This window comes from Oreochromis niloticus, linkage group LG16 (assembly GCF_001858045.2).
Source record: "Oreochromis niloticus isolate F11D_XX linkage group LG16, O_niloticus_UMD_NMBU, whole genome shotgun sequence".
NCBI lineage: Eukaryota > Metazoa > Chordata > Actinopteri > Cichliformes > Cichlidae > Oreochromis > Oreochromis niloticus.
Window position 1 is genome coordinate 2,671,969 of NC_031987.2, and position 19,482 is coordinate 2,691,450.

At 42.7% G+C, this 19,482-nt stretch overlaps 1 protein-coding gene across 5 annotated transcripts in view; it reads left to right on the forward strand.

Moving 5' to 3' along the window:
* Positions 1 to 19,482, forward strand: part of pard3bb (par-3 family cell polarity regulator beta b) — a 205,111-nt gene that overhangs the window by 149,017 nt on the left and 36,612 nt on the right. For 4 of the 5 annotated variants that reach the window (XM_019353173.2, XM_019353172.2, XM_019353170.2 and 1 more), the window contains one exon: positions 6,862 to 6,979. In XM_019353173.2, coding sequence (XP_019208718.1) covers positions 6,862 to 6,979 — 118 coding nt within the window. Of the gene's footprint in view, positions 1 to 2,086; positions 2,109 to 6,861; positions 6,980 to 19,482 lie in introns of those variants that run through there. The other variant, XM_013270228.3, reaches the window with a different exon arrangement.

Below are 19,482 nucleotides of genomic sequence, written 5' to 3' on the forward strand. Positions count from 1 at the left end.
TATATTTGGTGTGCGTGTCGTCTGAGTGATGTTAGCTGGGTAGCTACATATACATCCAGGGTACATATACCTCCACCTCTCTATATTTCCTTCAGTCCCTCCTCCTCTTCTTCACAGGAGCACATGCACTCACGTATGGTCGGACAGATTGATCAAAGAGTGAAGGATCTGTGAGGTTTTTCTACTGCCTTCCATGAGCTGGAATAATATACGACCTTCAGGATCCTGAATCCTGTCAACATAAAATACACCTTTAACATTTTAGGATATGTTTACGTGATAAAATACACGCATAAACTCATAAAAGAGAACTGTAAACATTTATTTGAGAGAAGATGATGATGTTTTCCCTCTCAGTGATGAGGAAGTCTAGACTCTAAAACGTGTTTTGCTTGGTCATCAGGTACAGCTGGCATCTCTGTTCGCTTCTCTTCTTTCACTTCCAAATGTACTCATTTAACAATGGATGTTATGGGTACCTGCTGACACAGCGTTCTTTCACATTTAGGATAGAGTATCAAGTAGAAACACTCCTACGCGCGCGCGCGCACACACACACACACACACACACACACACACACACACAGACTAGATTGTGTGTCACTCTAATGCATCCTCCTCTGCTGTACATCAGTGCAGCTTTTTTAGCATAGTCTCTCCAGTGTCTCCGGTAAACTGATGAATGACTAATGACTACATTTAGTGTGCTGAGGATTTTTTTTTCTGTTAGAGGTGGACACTGAAGATTTCATCATTGCACAAATATCCAGAAAGTTACGGCGTTACCACAGATCTTTTATTGGCTCGTTTTTTAGGGTTTGCTTAAATCTAATTTGTTCGTCACATCAGATCTTTAGCACAGACTGTCAGCTGGATCTGCTCAGACTTGTACATGAGACATACAGTACTGTGCAAAAGTCTTGAGCCACCTTTCATTTTTTTGAAGCCAAACTTTCTAAGCTTTTCTTTTAGAAGGGGCTTATTTTTCTCTAGTTTTCAGTCCAGTCCTTGTACCTGACCATGTTCAGAGGAATGTTTTTGGTTGTTAAGCCACTTAACACTGACCTGCAAATCGTTCAACCATAACAAGGCTCCTAACTGAAGGGGTGAACCAGAACAGACAACTCAGTAAATGACCAGTTTTAAATGAAACCTTTAGGCAGCCTGTCACAAAAACATATAATTTGTTCTCATTTCTTTAGCTGAATCTATGAAAAATGTCAGAGAGCTGTTAACGGTAAACTTGACATATCTCAGCATGGTGTGCAGTGTGTTAAAAAAAAAAACTGAGGAAACTGGACAAACGTTGGAGAAATGAAGAGGTGACAGGCAGCTGTCTGCAGCTGAAAGTCACGTCCTTAAGAATGAGTAAAAACACAAAAAGATGTGAGATGGAGCTGAGAGATGCATCTGGACCTTGAGTTAATCTTATAAATGATTATCAGAAATGATCTCAGTGCAAGGTGAGTGACAAAAGAGAGAGAGGTCCAACGGTGGAGGTTCTGTCATGGCTTGAGCTGCGTTTTTGTCAGTTGTGTTGACGATCTTGTTAAAAGTGAACAGAAAAGTACTACCAAATTTTAATCCACCATGTAATACTCGCTGGAAAGCATCTGACATGATCCCAAACACACCTGCCCGTGCAGTGAAAGCACACCTGGATAGAAAAACACACCTCAGCATCAGTGAAGCAGCGTGGGATCATCCTACAGAGAAGAGAACATCAGACTGCAGCAGAAGGAGCACGATTGGAGACAGTTCAGGCTGTGTCATACCTAATATTGGTAACACACTCTGCTTTTTGCCTTTTATATCTTATTCTCATGTATGTTTACATGAGTAAATTAGGAAAATATGATGAAATGAGAGGTGGCTCAACGCTTTTGTACAGTATGATATCACAGATTTATGAAGAGCTGCACCATTTAAACTACCTCAGTTTTTATCTTATAAAAAATATAGCTTTGAATTAAGATTGCAGCAGTGACCTTGTTTTTCATTTGCCGTTAGAGGCCCTCTCAGTGTCGGCTGAAATTACCAATTCAATCACCTCCTGAACAATGGTTATTATTACTTTCTTTCCCAGGAATTAGATCACTTAGGCCACCTCTTTTCTTCTTTGCCTGCCAGCCAGACTGCCAGCGACCAACTGCAACAAACCTGATATGTGAATAAAAATATACCTGCACCTGCATTTCAAAGACGTTTCATGAACAAGCATCTGGCTTTGGGCTTTATTCTCTCCATCTGTGTGCGTGAGTGCTGGTGGTTGAGACACATCAAAAAGGAACAGATGTCATTTGTTAATCTGAATGCAGCCATGGCCATGAAACCCACAGAAACTGATGGAAACTTGTGGTCATGGAGCTCATTTCTCATAATCATTTCTCACTAAAAGTGCATTGAAATGTTTTTCTTTCCATGCTATATTTTTTTACTCGAGTCATTCTGGTCATGTGCTCGCATTCATTTAGAATGTATTTTTTTATATTATCAAATTATTTTGGAAAGTGTATGAACTATTTAAACCTGCATAACTGTCTTTAGAACCCATATATAGAACGCATATGAAGAGAATTCTGGACCATAGCTTCATACAGCCATTGAATAATGGAGGTTATTTAATAGAAAAAAGGATTTTTTGCAATCGTGTGGAATGACATCTTCCGACAAACTGATGAATTGTTAGAAACTCAAAAATAATGTTTTGAGAAGGTTTGTGGAATCCACCATGTTTCCCCACCATGTTTGAATACAGTGGCTGCAAAGGACACCTGCCTTATGACAAATGCTGTACTACATATAACCATATCTATGTTTTATCTTTCACCTAAGAAACAAAAAATGAAGGAAAGAGTCAACATTACCAGCATCGTAAAAACATATCATCCTCTTCCTCGTCACCTCAAGCCTCATTTCCTGAACTGAATTCAGTTTATGCATGAAAACGTGCAAAAACATGAGCATTTATTTATTGTTTGCAGTTTAGACATGCTAAACCGCAACAGCTGGTTATAAGCTAGCATTTTGTTAGCTAATGTTAGGCCGGCGTGTCAACATTACTCTGATAAACAGTTTGATGACATTTTCACATTGAATGAGTAGCTGTGTCCTAAAACGTCAGCTGCTTCCTCCTGAGGCCACATTTGAAGGCCGATTACATCACAGCCAGGCGCCGAAGGCTGTCCTAATTCATGGACTCCTTCAAATGCGGCCGACAAATGTGTCCTTCATTTCCCCGAATTTGAAGGATGGGTCAGGTGTGTCCTTCTTGGCTCACCATATCCCAGCCTCGCACTTCCGGCCTTCTCAGTCTTCGAAGGACCCGGCCCATGTAGACCGCGAAGGCCGGGTCCTCCGAAGGATGCAGCCTATGCTTTGGGACACAGCTAGTGTCAGACTTCAACAGTGTTACATTAACTTCAAAGAAAGTTTCACTAACAGCGGCTAACAGTGGCTAACAGCAGCAAAGAGAGGCTAACAGAAGCTAACAGAAGCTAACTGTAATGCTACTGGCAGATGAGCATATCCTCAAGAACTCATCGCTGTGTGGTTGTCATCAGTCAGAACTGAGCTTCTCTGGCTCATATTTGACTCCTTTCATAACATTTTACAGAGTAAATAGTAGGTAGTAAATAGGTGGACGTTTCTCTTTGATAGAACAGAACTCGGTTCACTGCAATTGGTGACTTTACTGGTTTCAATGGTAAAAAATATACCCAGTGAAACACAGAAGCAGTTTACTGTATAAATTCCATTCTGTTAACATTATTCATCATAAGCACTTTGTGTGTCACATGGTTATGAAATCACACTAACTGTTTTTTGACTAAGAAGAAATGCTACACTTCTACTACAGTGCTTCTGGTATTTGCTGTATTGTAATTCTGTTTTTCCCACTCCGGCATCATCACTGTGGAATTTCTTCCTGCCTCTGTGTCTGGACATATAAGGTCATAATTCTTACTTTATAATCTGGTTTTCTTAGCTGCGTCAGAAGACAATGGCTCATTGACGGGCCGATCTGAAAGGGCAGACAGCCATGCAATGATTAGTCCAAAAGAAGTCTACAAAAGCATTCTTTTAAAATAAACATGCAGCATGTATGCTTTCAGGGGTGCTTACTATTTAGTTTTTGCAATTATGAGAATATTTGAGATTTCTCACCTGGTTCAAAACCTTAAATTAGAAAATCCCAGTAAGCTAGAATAAGCAGTTTGAAGCAGAGTTTTACAGAAACGCACATACTGAAATGTAGATGGGACCAAGATTCATGCATGATCTCCCAGGTTTTGTTCAAACAAAGCCTTGAGGTGAATGTGAGTGTGCTGCTATTTTTCTGACTTTTTAGAAATCACCTGATGTTGCATCAGTGCGGGTTTTTTCTCCTTGTAGCATTTCAGTTCATGAAATTGCAAATTGTAGTCCTAATGGTGCATATGGGTACATATGTGTATGATATGACTTTCTGTATTTCCATTACGCACGGGTGAGTGAATCTGTGTGTGTGCCTGAGCCCAGAGTTCAGTGTTGATATGCTGCATATTTCCTGTGTTGACAGAGAGAAAGCATATTCATAAAATGATTGATGTTTTTGTTTTTGCAAGAGAAAAATAAAAAAAGATGGAAAAACAGACACAGATGTAGAAAGTGACAAAGATCAAAATATTGGTCCTTGCAAGTGTGCTCACAGAAACTGAAGATATGCTTGCATGTACCCAGCTGGCTCTGTTTCTCTGTGACGCTGACCCGTTCTAGTGGACTCACTTTCAGTCAGGGAAGAAAATGGTTTGGTCGCAGGAAGAAAAATAACTCAAAGGATGTGGCCACACCGAGGTCCCACTCCTAGCTTGTTACAGATGACTGGGCAAGACTGTATTAACTCATTGTAACAGTTGACACAAATAGTCTTAACCGTAAGAACGTTATTTTAACCAAAACCATTAACTTTTCAAAGTAAAATATGTCAAACTGCTTTTTTGCATTCATCAGTGCAGACGTCTAAGATTGCACCATCTTAGTCAGTGTGTTGCACACACATCGTTGCTTGCTGGCTAGCCCCTGTGGTTCGTGGATAGTGAAATGTGAGATCAAAAAATGTGGGGTGGCTGTATCTCAGGTGGTAGAGGTCAGCTACTAACCGGAAGGTTGGTGGTTCCATCCCAGTCTGCATGGGCAAGATACTGACCCCATGTTCCTCTCCCATGTGAATGTGTATGAATGTTAGATAGGGAGCTAAGTGCTTGTGTGAATGGGTATGATTGGGTGAATGAATTCGTTGTGTAAAGCGCTTTGAGTGCTCAGACTAGAAAAGCGCTGTATAAGAATCAGTCCATTTACCATCAAGAGAGTAAAGGACCATCTCAAGGTGACAAGCAACCAGATATCCCTGGCCAACTTCAACTGTGACTTTTTATTTGACAAATTTAAGAAATCCAATGTTAGCCACTTAAAACTACGTGTTTTTCCTTATTGATTATCAGGACGGCCGTTTGATGATGATGATGTCTTTATCCTGTCTTCCTTCTCTCACCCGGTCACAGCAGATGGCCCCGCCCCTCCCTGAGCCTGGTTCTGTCGGAGGTTTCTTCCTGTTAAAAGGGAGTTTTTCCTTCCCACTGTTGCCAAAGTGCTTGCTCATAGGGGGTCATATGATTGTTGGGTTTTTCTCTGTAATATAAAGCGCCTTGAGGTGACTGTTGTTGTGATTTGGCGCTGTATAAATAAAATAAAATTGAATTGATGTCATTTAGTGTTATATATGTCTTATGAGTCACTCCATCTCAAATCATCACAGACCGTATTCTGCTCGGCCGCCTCTGATTTACCTGAAAATTGTACAGTTTGAAATTTGCATATATATGTGTGTGTGTATGTTTCAGGTCTTTGTTTTCATACTGAGCCAATATTCAAACATGTCTTATGGAAAAAAGAATAAAACCAATGATGTAAAGTTTCCTAACATTCTACTAAAACTGACAGAAGAAAGCTGGTGTAGTGTGTGTGAATAGGAAATCGTTGTATTTCAGAGTAATTCACAATAAAAGATGCAGAGTACTTTTTGACATTAAATTCTTGGTCACAAAAATGAAGAAGGAAAAACTTTTCATTCAGCTTCCGAGTTCAATCAGCAAATATAACAAATTGTTTAAAAAAATAAATAAATAAAAAAATCTGTTTTTATGCGAGTTGAAGAAAATTCTGGAGTTTCCAGATGGTGCTCTAATTATAACTGAGAAAATAATTTTGTTAAATATATGCATGTTTTTTTCATATTGGGAGCCACGCTGTAGACGTGCACACAGCACACATGAAAGCACGACATGCTGGAGGCGGGCTGACCATTTACACAGTCAAAAACATCTACATCCAAATCTCAGACTAACATTTCTGACCTATGAGAAAATTCTAACCTGTTTATCGAACTATCTGAAAAATTAAGTTAATTATCGGTTTGTGCGTATTTTCTGAATTTCCCAGAGGAACCCACCCGAGGGATTAATAAAGTTTTATCTAATCTAATCTAATCTAATTTTTCATTTGTATCATTTTGCCTAAATATGGCATTTTTGTATGATTTATTCTGGGTTTACAGAAAACACACTGATGAAGAAATCTCCACACTCAAACTCATGTCTTGAGTATGATACAGTTGGCAGTACAGAGTTAGCATCCATACGTCCCACAGTTATGCTCATTATTTTCCAATAAGAGTCTCTTACTCTGTTTGTTATGTTGGCATATCTGCAATAATCATCTAAAGCCTTGTTTCCTTTTGCTTTTGTTTTCTGTGTGCATGTGTGGCTCTCTGCCTACCTACTTCTGTGTGTGTGTGTGTGTGTGTGTGTGTGTGTGTGTCAGTATGGACCGGATCCAGCAGCTGAGACGAGAATACCAGCAAGCTAGAAGAGAAGGAATGGTGCCGCCATATGAAGAGTTGGACCCACGACGCAGAGGCCATGAAAACGAACCACACAGGGTAAGCAGCACAGTGACACACACACACACACACAGATCACAGTGCTGTGTGTGTGAGGTTTCTTATTCTCTATCAGAATGATCACTGCTTTTATTGCGGCTGTCGAGTGATGAAGGCCCTTTAGCTGTCAGTCGCAAGGTGCTCTTTGACGTGAACGGCTCCCGTGGGCATTGAGCCGATGGGACTGATATGATCCACTTTTCATGAGGATGACACACACGGAGGAGATAAGTAGAGGTTTTATGCGCTTGTCGTTCGGCAGGTAGTGTTTTTCAAATCACAAATTCACATCCAGGCACATTCACGTCTGCGCTCAGATTGGCTGAGTCACGCTGGAAGACGCCGAGGAGCACGTCTGCGATGCCGTAATAATGTTAAATTATTAATGTGCTAACAAGAACTCACCTCCCACGTTAGCACCAGGTGTCACCCTGCAATGACTGCGCTTGTCACCGTTGCAAATGAAGTGCATGCAAATATGTTGTGGACTGAACAAAGCCGCTGGTTTGGCACATCAACGTTTCTGCTTTCTCTCCTGCTCCTTTAGGTCCTCATGCAGTAACTGTCTGATTATACAGGTGCTGCAAGTTTTAACAGTTTAACAAAAAAAACTCACAACTAATGTCTGGATGAGTAAACCTGAGTCAGCTCAGTGGATCGTGTCCCCGACTGCTGTTATTAACATACAGAAACACGACACACAGAGTGGGAAACAAACCAGAGGCCCGTCGCCGTGACTCTGAGGAAAGAAACAGTTTCCTTCTTCACCAAGGAGCTGAAATTAATCTGCTATAGCAAACAGATAGGTTTATTGCAGCAATCACAGTTTAACTGCCGTACCGTGAACTTTACTTCTGTGTACACAGACGCTGTCAACATTCATTATAGCCAGCTTAAAACATAAAAAGGATAATTAATACATGCAGTCGGGCTGGGCGATGTCACGACTACGAGGTGGCACATTAACCACATCTGCGTGTGGGTGTGTGCGTGGGAAAATGTAAAGATCCGGGCAGTATTTCGTTTGGCACCGTTCCCTATGGGCGGCGCGGCGCTGCAGTGGTTAGCGCCGCTGCCTCACAGCCGGAGAGGTTTGAACCCGCTCATCATCCGTGGCCTCTCTCCCCGGAGTTTGCATTCTTCTGGCTGTGCCTGTTTTCCAGTCCATTTGCAGCTTTAGCTGGACAGACGCTTTAGGAAATGGACGGGTGGATCATTTGGAACAAAAACAAGCTGATAATAAAAGTTTGTTTTAAAGTTATTTTTTTAGAAATCTGTGACTTTTTAAAGTAATGAAATTACCATGATTGATTAGGAATTTGATCGCCTGTGTCACTGCATCTAAACAGCTTGCTTATCCAGACTTATGCTCGGCTCCCGCTTTAATTCACATCTAAAAGTAATTTGGTTTGTGACCCGCCGGGGGCAATCGTCTTTCCCCTCCGATCGATAGCCTCGCATTACACTCTTCCCTGCCTCCAAATAAGAAAACTTTGTCGCCGTTTATATAGCAGAGCGTGAGAGCAATTAGCATGCTTCAGAGGTGCAAATGAAGTTTGAAGTGTGAAAGTTGGAAGAAAGACCAGTAGCGGTTGCCACGGCACCTAACGAGCCCCTCTCATTACGGATGATGCATTTATTAATTAAAGCATAAGCAATTATTTACCTGACTGGCTCTCTGTCGCAAGGTTGGGGAGAGAAGTAATGCTTATGGAGGTGAGCTGGTGGCTAATTCAGCTCCACTTCTCTTGGTTTGTTTTTCTTCTTCTGATGTGTGTTTTTATAGGATTGGCTGAATGGCTTTGAGAAATAAATGAAATGAAAAGTAAAGTGTGGAGCGACCGAGACCAAAAACACTGATAAAGGCAGAGAGAGAGAGAGAGTGCCCATCTTGCATTTTTGCCACAGTGGGCTCGACGAGTTTCCTCTTCTTCTTTTTCCCCTATGGCTCCATTACCATTTCACTGATTCATGGTTATGGGTTAGCTGTCTCCGCTAGCAAAATTATGTTTTGCTAAAAACAATTATCAAGCAACAAAAGCCACACCACAACTGTGTTTCCAAGTGAGCGCAGTGTGTGTGTGTGTGTGTGTGTGTGTGAGTGTGTGTGTTTTGGAAGACAACAACAGACTTTCTCCCTAAGGAGACGGGGAACTAAATCAACAGGGCGCTGTTGTGTTGTCCCACACACACATTTACACACAGTTATTCACACAGACTACTGTACACAAGCCAATTGTTATGGTGGGTGGCGTGACACAGACTTTATTATTAGATTAAATTATAATGAGCAACCATCAGATAATTTTGCCGTACTTTGGGTTTACATATGCGTGCTCATTTACAGTTAGTCGTTTAATTACTAATGCTGTTTTTGTTATGTGAGGCAAAACGAAACGACCTCAGGTTTCAAATTTAAATCTGCCTACTCACTGAGCTGGTTTGTTTTCCTACCGCCGTAACCTCTTCGCCGCACCCGCGTCATGTCAAGGCGATGTTATTTATATATATATATACATATATATACACACACAAAACACCCAGCACGCCCCTGCGGGCGGTTTATCCTTCAAGCTCGGGTCCTCTACCAGAGGCCTGGGAGCTTGAGGGTCCTGCGCAGTATCTTAGCTGTTCCCAGGACTGCGCTCTTCTGGACAGAGATCTCCGATGTTGTTCCCGGGATCTGCTGGAGCCACTCGCCTAGCTTGGGAGTCACCGCACCTAGTGCTCCGATTACCACGGGGACCACCGTCACCTTCACCCTCCACATCCTCTCGAGCTCTTCTCTGAGCCCTTGGTATTTCTCCAGCTTCTCATGTTCCTTCTTCCTGATATTGCTGTCATTCGGAATTGCTACATCGATCACTACAGCCGTCTTCTTCTGTTTGTCTACCACCACTATGTCCGGTTGGTTAGCCACCACCATTTTGTCCGTCTGCATCTGGAAGTCCCACAGGATCTTAGCTCGGTCATTCTCCATCACCCTTGGGGGCATCTCCCATTTTGACCTCGGGACTTCCAGGTTATACTCGGCACAGATGTTCCTGTACACTATGCCGGCCACTTGGTTATGGCGCTCCATGTATGCCTTGCCTGCTAGCATCTTGCACCCTGCTGTTATGTGCTGGATTGTCTCTGGGGCATCTTTACACAGCCTGCACCTGGGGTCTTGCCTGGTGTGATAGACCCCAGCCTCTATGGATCTTGTACTCAGAGCTTGTACTTGTGCTGCCATGATTAGTGCCTCTGTGCTGTCTTTCAGTCCAGCTTTGTCCAGCCACTGGTAGGATTTCTGGATATCAGCCACCTCCTCTATCTGCCGGTGGTACATACCGTGCAGGGGCCTGCCCTTCCATGATGGTTCCGCGCCTTCCTCCTCTTTCTTGGGTTTCTGCTGCCTGAGGTATTCACTGAGCACGCTGTCAGTTGGGGCCATCTTCGTGATGTATTCGTGGATGTTTCTTGTCTCATCCTGGACTGTGGTGCTGACACTCACCAGTCCCCGGCCCCCTTCCTTCCGCTTAGCGTACAGCCTCAGGGTGCTGGACTTGGGGTGAAACCCTCCATGCATGGTAAGGAGCTTTCTTGTCTTTATGTCAGTGGCTTCTATCTCCTCCTTTGGCCAGCCTATTACCCCAGCAGGGTACCTGATCACGGGCAGGGCGTAGGTGTTGATGGCCCGGATCTTGTTCTTACCGTTCAGCTGACTCCTCAGGACTTGCCTGACCCTCTGCAGGTACTTGGTGGTTGCAGCTTTCCTAGCGCCCTCTTCATGGTTCCCATTCGCTTGCGGGATCCCCAGGTACTTGTAACTGTCCTCTATGTCTGCAATGTTGCCTTCTGGTAGTTCAATCCCCTCAGTTCTGACTACCTTCCCTCTTTTTGTTACCATCCGACTACACTTCTCCAGTCCGAATGACATTCCAATGTCATTGCTGTATAGCCTGGTAGTGTGGATCAGTGAATCGATGTCTCGTTCACTCTTGGCATACAGCTTGATGTCATCCATGTACAGGAGGTGGCTGACAACTGCTCCGTTTCGTAGTCGGTATCCGTAGCCAGTCTTGTTAATGATCTCACTGAGGGGGTTCAGGCCTATGCAGAACAGCAGTGGGGACAGAGCATCTCCTTGGTAGATCCCGCACTTGATGGTGACTTGTGCTATGGGCTTGGAGTTGGCCTCTAGTGTTGTACGCCACATCCCCATTGAGTTCCTGATGAAGGCTCTTAGGGTCCTGTTGATCTTATACAATTCTAGGCATTCCAGTATCCAGCTGTGGGGCATTGAGTCATAGGCCTTCTTGTAATCAATCCAGGCAGTGCACAGGTTGGTCAGTCTGGTCTTGCAGTCTCGGCTGACCGTTCTGTCTACCAGTAGCTGGTGTTTTGCGCCTCTGGTATTCTATACATATATATATATATATATATATATATGTACAGAAGATGACCAAAGTTCTGCAGAATGTCCCATCATCATATTAAAACACAGAACGCACAAAACCAAACAGCATAACAGAAATGGAGCAATAATTCACAGGTGCAGCGATTCTTTAACACTCGCACGTAAATTCAGCAGATTTCATTTTTGTGTCGGGGTCAGACCAAAATCAGTAAAGACTTTATGTTACCCACAAGGTTTTTATGGATCATCTTCAAACTTCACAACAACACACTTGGCTTTGGGGGACACGGGTACCTATGTTGGCTAGGTTAGCACCTTCATTGTTAGCGTCCAGGGTCAAAGTTGACCCTAACAAAAAGTTCAATAAACCATAAGGAGTAATATGTCATATGAAAGGGCATGAGGAGAGCTGTACAACAGACTTTTTATTTTTTCAGTACGACGCCCTATGATGTCACAATCACGCCATAGCATCAAACACAAAGTTTTAGTTTGGCCCTTGTCCTTTGGGAGGGATTTGTGCTCTCTGAGTGTGTTTGCTGTGTAACAGTGGAAATACTGACAGCTGTCACTGGATTACTTTAACGGTAACAATGTAAAAAACTGTTGGATTATAAGACGAGCTGTGACTCCTCTGCGTTCCCGATAACGCAGCCTGTTGTAAAGCATCACTGCTTTAAAAGGGACCAATCACTTCTTCAGATTTTGACATAAATATAATTTATATAAAGGTCCGATCCTTCATTTAGAGGCAAACGGGAAACAGGAGATGTCGGCAGGATGACCTCTGTGACCTGGAAGGCAAAGATCTGTCATGTATCGTGGATTAAATCCACGCTTTGAAAACATGCTGTAACATTTTTAATCCACCTGTAAATTTAACATGTAGCCAGTGCAGCTGAGCTAAAACAGCAGCGATGTGAGAATGAGTGGGTGTGGACAGGTCTGCATACAGAGCGTCCAGCTGTGGGGTGATAAGGGCGTGGATTACAGTCTGCAGTCCTTCCTGTATTCTTATATTTATATTAGGAAAGGGCACAGCCTCTGCTGGTTTGATGCTCGTTTATCACAATAATCTCGTGCTTTGTCCATTCTGTGGTTCTAAACAGATTGCATTAATTTATTTCTGTTTTAAAAAATCATATTCTTATAAATGTTATTCATGACTAAAAGGTAAAATGAAGAAAAATCCCCCGCCGCTGACCTTTTCCCCTCAAAGAAACACGCTGATTCATTTATCTGCACAAATTTGTATCTTTGTCGTCATTTCTGTTTCTTCCTTCTCGTTCGTGTAACTTCTAAAAATGTCTGTTTCCTGTCGATCGTCCCCGCCGTGCCGGTGCAGATGTGCTTCCTGAAGCTTGACATTTGCAGAAGTTTGTGCTAAATTTGACAAAGTCCTCTATTTCCTGCACTCCCTGAAAATGCCTGTCAAATTCTATAACCGCTGAGCTCATCCACTTCTCTGATGATGACTCTATCCTCTTCGTCACAGTTGCTAGGCAATGCGGTTCACTTGCATTTGTCTTTTTAATGCCGTGTTCGTTGCGCCGACTTGACAGGCTCTCCAGCGCTAAATGTTGCTGCTGTAGCTGCATTCTTGTGTGCGAGCTGAACTTCATCTTATTAACCGTGCTGGGGCGGAGGGAGTCGTCCGCTCTGGATTTGGGGTATTTTGAGGTCTGTTGGTGTTAAAGTGTTTTTGCCAGAACAGCAGATCGGTGACAAGTAAAACTGATTTTTCTGCCTTTGATCAAACCGAACAACAAGTCCTGTTATCGGTTAGACGTGTAGCTTCTTTGTAGTTTTATTTCTTTGCTTTCCTTTGAATAGAATTAGTTGCAGGTAATATTTAAAAGGAGAGGTCACTGTTACCTCTAACAGCTTCAGAGCGACACATGGAGTAGATTCAGTTTTATTGTTATTGGCAGCGAAGATCAAAAGTGAAAGAAGCTCATGAAAAATTGCTCATCTATGCCGCCTCTGAATGTTGCCCGTGCACGTGTATAATAGGACTTTTTATCATATCCTGTTGATGCAGCCTGAGTTCCCTCCACTCTTATAACCATGTCCGGTCCTGTACATAGACGGGGGTGTCTGTGTCTGTGTGTGGGTGTGGGTGTGGGTGTGGGTGAGCGTATTTTCTGCGATTGTTTGTCTTTTTTGGTTCAAGGTTCCAGTCCTCTGAACTGCCTCCAGTATTTTCTCCAACCTCGTCAGAAAAAGGCACACCATTGTGTGATTCACAGTAGAATTTGGGAAAATCCCAGCACAGTAATTCCCAGAACCTTTCCCACATAAAAACATATCTTGTTTTTTGGCCCATTCTACATTCACTCTGTCTGCCGCTTTCTCACTTTTACTTATTTGTCTGACACCTCGACTCTGTTTGCAGCGACATACGCAGGTTTGTAGCATTAGGTGGGAATTAAACCCACCGTCCATTTCAACGAAATCAGGAAGGTTTTGGCAGTTTGGGGTTTTCCCCACATTTAACCTCCAAGTTATCCTGAGCCCATCCTTAGCAGACAGAAGCTTTAAACAGGTCACAAACGCTGGGACGTAGACACATTAACAACCTTCTCACCGTGTTCAGACATTTTAATGGCATGATGTGGGAAAATGTGTCACGTTAGTCACGAGTTTCAGACGCCTGACTAACATAAACACAGTTTTCCTGCTGTGGAGGCAGCGTGAACAGAGCATGTTAGTGAAATACTTCCTCCCATGTTTAACGTGCAGTGTTAATGAAAAGATCTCTGCTTTCTCAGGTAAACGTTTATCCATCCCTGCAGTGTCACATCTCACTGTCTGCTGTTTATCTGTGATCCAGCTCCATCAGGAAGTCCTGCAGTCAGTCACCAGTGGGCCTGTCACATGTTTAGTTTAAGTCACCCAGGTTATTATAGAAAACTAACCTAGATGAGAAAATATTCTAGTTGACTAAAATAAAAGTTATATAGAAGAATAGAGAGGGAGTGGTGTTAAATGACTAACCTTAGTTGTAGAAATCTCTGCCATGTTTTTAACATCTGTACTAGTTTTCTTAAATCTCACCTCTGACATATGTCTCCCACACAATAATGATTAAAATGACTAAAACTAACTAAAAAATAAGTAAAAATAGACGTTTTTCAATCAATAAAATAAAATCCACTTTGTAAACTGAGCTGGATTAAAACAAAAACATCAAAAATAAAATAAAAACTAATTATGATAAATGGACTGATTCTTATATAGTGATGTTTTACTCCACTCGACCACTCAAATCATTTTATACAACATTTTATCTCCAAATGAAGATTTTGGCCTGATGAATAAATCACAACCACCAGAATCCAATATCGAGTCCATCGTGTAGTCGTCCTTCAGAATATTGTGTTTGTCCTTTCACAGTCGTGCCAGGGCATGAGTCTGTACTAACACACACACACACACACACACACCTTCCCTTTGTGACCTTGAAATGCTTCATTTTAGAAATTATAAACAGGAAATGTTCGTGTTTCCTTGAGTGTTGTATAGGTGAACGGGATTAAACCCCAAATCTCTGTTAGTGAGAAAGAACAGCACTAAACCTTGTAGCAGAGCCGGCAGGGTTAAGAGAGATGCTCGTAGCCCCTCATCCCTCCTGCATCTTCTTCCTCCTAATATAATTTTCTATCACATTCACTTTGGTTCATGGCCTTTGAGGATGTTTTCTCTCTAAACCTCAATGTTTCCCATTTTTCCACTTTAATAAGAGTTGCATCGTTTTTTTCTATTAAATATGACATTGAGAAATAAAATGCTCTTGTTGGTGGGCTGAGTTGATCAATAGCTCCATCCATTTAGACTCATCTCCAAGCAATTGGACACGGCAGAATATGGAAACATGAAAAACAAGAGTTGTGCTGTTCTGCATCCTGACCGGGCCACAGCTAAGCCCTGACACCAGAGCGCTGCACTGCTGCTAGCAGACACTGTGATAATAGAAGGAACGGAGTTTAAGGGGGTGTGGTCTCTACATCTGCACAAATAAATCCACACCAAAAGACATGCATGGAAAATAACGCGCATGTATCGATACCAAAAAATCTACATTCAAACATGGAAAAAGACATAAGTAACACATGCAGGCAGTTTCAGGAGCAGTCGTGCTATTGCATGCTGCACATAGACACTCTGCCGAATGCTTATATTAAAACCACAGGTGGTTTTCTCATGGAAAAACACATAAAACCTATTGCAGAGTTCATATTCTCTAATGTTCTCTCTCCGCAGCCTTAATATAATAAAGTTATATTAAATTGCAGCTCAGTTATATGAGACAGTCTCTGTCAGTGAGTACTTTCCCCGTGCTGTGCATTTTTGCAGAAAAGGTCTTTTATTTACTTCACTGACAGATTCAAGCAAGAATTGAACCGCTTATAAATTTCACCCATTGCACAAATTGGATAAAGTTTAGTGTTTGGCATCTCTGGAGTAAAGCAATGTAAATTAATAATCTGACACATCAGCATTATTCCAGAAACAGCGTGGTAAGACCTGCAGTCCTTTGTTGGCTTTGCTGAATACAGAACTGGCTGACTGGCTGCATAAAGAAATGAATGCTAATAAAGGAGATACACTGTGTCAGGCTGCTCGCACAAGCTGCTCTGCAAAGGTTGTGTGAGACGCACAACATCCCAGCCAGTAGCACGTGATCGCACACCTCCATCCACAGTCACAGTGTGCAGACAGTCAGAGATGTTTCCTATATGATCACGAGACTGAGCCCAGAGCTGATTCTCACTCAGGCCTTATAAGGACAAGTAGACCCTTGGAACGGCACAAATGTGCTGAATCTAATGGAACAGAAGGGAAACTGGGATTACACCGATGGCCCAGAACAACTGTTTGCTGGAAAGAAGGAAGAGAAATGACACAAACAATAAGACGAGAGAGACAAAGTGTCTGCAGAGCAGACGTTCTACATTACTGAGCAGGATTTGACTTCTATATGTGGTTTCTTCTGTATAACAGAAGGTCAAAGAGAGCCCATTTACTGTGATCGTTCCTAACGTAGGACTTCCTGCTGAGTATCGAACCTTTGCATCATTTATAATCCTTGGAGACTTGTCCTGTAAGAAAACTAGTTTAGTTGGAGATAAGCCTCTCAGTATGTATAGTGTGCTGTGTTCACTGCCCGATGAGAAAGAAAATAAAGGTCAGTCGGTCAGAGTGCAAAGAGTTACTGGCTAAGGTGAGAGCAGAGACACGGTACGTCCCAAAAAATGTGAGCAGGAACTACAAAAATGGCGGACTGAACACAGAGAAGTTGTTTGCAACACGTTTGCATATGCATGTAACTTGGTTTAAAGCTCACAGAGTTACTCGTGTGCTGCCTCAGTCACTATCCTGAGAGGTCTGTGGGGTCAACATGAGCAGATGTCCAGATTCTGATTTGGGGGAAGCGCTCTGCTAACCTTTACATTCGTAGTTTTGTCTTGGTTGCTCTCTCACTGCTGTGTGTCTGTGTTGATGAATGGTGTCCATGTCCAGTAGCAGGTCAAGAGGTTACATGTCAGACAAGATGAGATCAGTGTCAGCTCAGTGGACTCAGACACACACACATACAGTGAATAATAGAGATGCTCTCATGTTCAGGCAGTCATTGTTCACCTTTCTCTCTTACGCTGCTTCTGTCTCTCCTCAGTCCCCGTGGACCACTTTGTCGTTGAGCTAAGCTTCTGCTCACACACTGAGTCATGAGGTCATCTTAGGCAAGGTTTGGTGGTTATGACAGGCTGAAGCAATTAACGACTGACTTATTGTGAGAGATTTGGAGCCATTAACAGCTAAATCATTCACAGTGACTGACCGAGAGAGAGAGAGTGTGTGTGTGTGTGTGTGTGTGTGTGTGTGTGTGCTGTTGAGAGGATGAAACCTGAAAAGTGTTTAATGTTTGAAGAATACTGGGAACCAGGTAAAGGTGAAAACTAACAGAAATCTGTTTGCACTGTCACGTTGCAGCGCAGAAAGAAAAACAGGTCGTTAATCATAAACCACGATTTAAAGTTAAAAAGTCAGAGTTAGTTCTTCCTCTGAAGTAACTGTCTGCGTGGCTCACACAGCTAACTGCAGCATTGTAATGAAAGACGCTGCAGAACATTAAGCCAAATGCAAAACCACTTTGAGTCAGACTGCTCTGAGCCAAGTCACACAGCCTCCATTTGATTTGGCTGGAAAACAGTCGAAGCAAACCTGGTGTCGATAGAGATCCTGTTACACACACACACACACACACACACACACACACACACACACACACACACACACACCACAGACTGTATATAAATGACTGAAGAAGTCAGTGTGATGTAGTCAGTGTTAGCATTTTTCCACCGCCATGTTGGTTTTTGGAGCCCAGACTCAAGAGGGTCAAGTGCTAAAGCATCAGCTACTCCTCGCATTTACTGTAAATAATCCTGAACTAGGGTTAAATAAAACACTAATACAGTACTATAATGCTCCCCATTACTGGACACTGACGTTGACTTTAACACGCGTCAGATCTCTTCTCCTTTCGGCCGGGCCCTTTAGGGGGCGCCATAGCCAGTCCTTAGCCTGCTACCATAAAACCTCCTCTGAGGTTTTCCTCAGGTCTTGCTGCCTGGGAGCTCCATCTTCATCCTCCTTTGTCCACTCACTGTATCTACTCTTTGTCTCCAAAACACTCAACTTGAGCTCATCCAGGATATATTTGTTTCACATTGAGTCATGTGTGAAAAACAAAAAACAGAACTAGAGAATATTTGATGGAAAAGTTGCTGGAAGAGGACGATATTTTCAGAAGTTATCAATTACGTTTCCATTGATCAGCTGGTGTTGTAATTGTAATTATGACCCAGAGTGAGTGCAGATCCTTACTGAACCAAATCGATGTCGGTTCTTTTGAAATCTGACTTGGGTGCTTTGGACAGTGCTGGAGTCTGCACGGTCATTGAGAGGAAAGAAGGAGAACAAAAGGTGTAAAGACGAGGTGAGGAGGTAGATACAAGTCAAGAGAAAACAGGCAGTTTGATGGAGGGAGGGAAGAAATGTCTGAAAGAGGAGAGCTATGCATTGGGTCATTATAGAGGAATGTTAATATGATTAGTGAATGACTGAGCTCGCTGTCTGGGACTGGTGCCTGACTGGTCTGATGACTGCTGAACATCCATTAGACACACACACACACAGACACACACACACACACAATAGAAGAATGCAGACATACATCAGACACATATGCCAGAAGAGACACAGGCGCAGGGATCATGAGGATGAACTCACGCTCTCACATTAACTGAGAAGTGTGGAAGCACATTTTCTCTTGAACACAGACTCTTTCTCTGACTTGTGTGGTTTGTGTGTTCGGTCTGCCAACAGGGCAGAATGAGTCAACATGTCATGACTTATTATCTGTTTTTGAACACGCATGATTTCCCTACAGTCTGGTCGCAGAAAGTTTGGGTGAAGACCAAGTAGGATTCGGGACTCTTTGGTTTCGAGCTCCCGCACGACTTCCTCTGTAATTTGTTTGTTCCTGAGTCTTCAGCATCGAAACGCCACAGAAGCTTTAATGTCATGATTTAATCCTCCGTATAGCATCCAGCAGCACGATCAAAGTTTACAGCGCTGCTGCCAGTAGCCGTGGAAACATGGAAATAAATCATGTACAAATTTTACTTAAGTGTCATTTGTGGTTTCTGTCCTGCAGTACTGAGTTTAAAAAGCAGAAGCCATCATTTCTCATAAAGACCACACTGGTTTGTGTTATTTGCTAGGATGAGCTGAGGCATGAGGGACCGTGTCGTGGTCTCAGTGGAATCATATATGTGTCACGGTCCTGGGTCAACTGAGCTTTGAGTTTTCTTGTATTTTGATGTCATTTTGTATTATGGTTTAGGTTCAAGTTCATTTAGTTAGTCCTGAGGTTATTGCCTAGGTTATTATTATTACTAGATTGCCCTTGTGTCTTCTTCCCCGTGTCCCCCTCTGTGTCTCGTCTCCTCGTGGTTACATGTTTCCCCTTGTGTCAGTCCATCTGTCATGTGTGTTCTCCCTGGTTGTGTGTCTTAGCTCTGCGTCTCTGCAC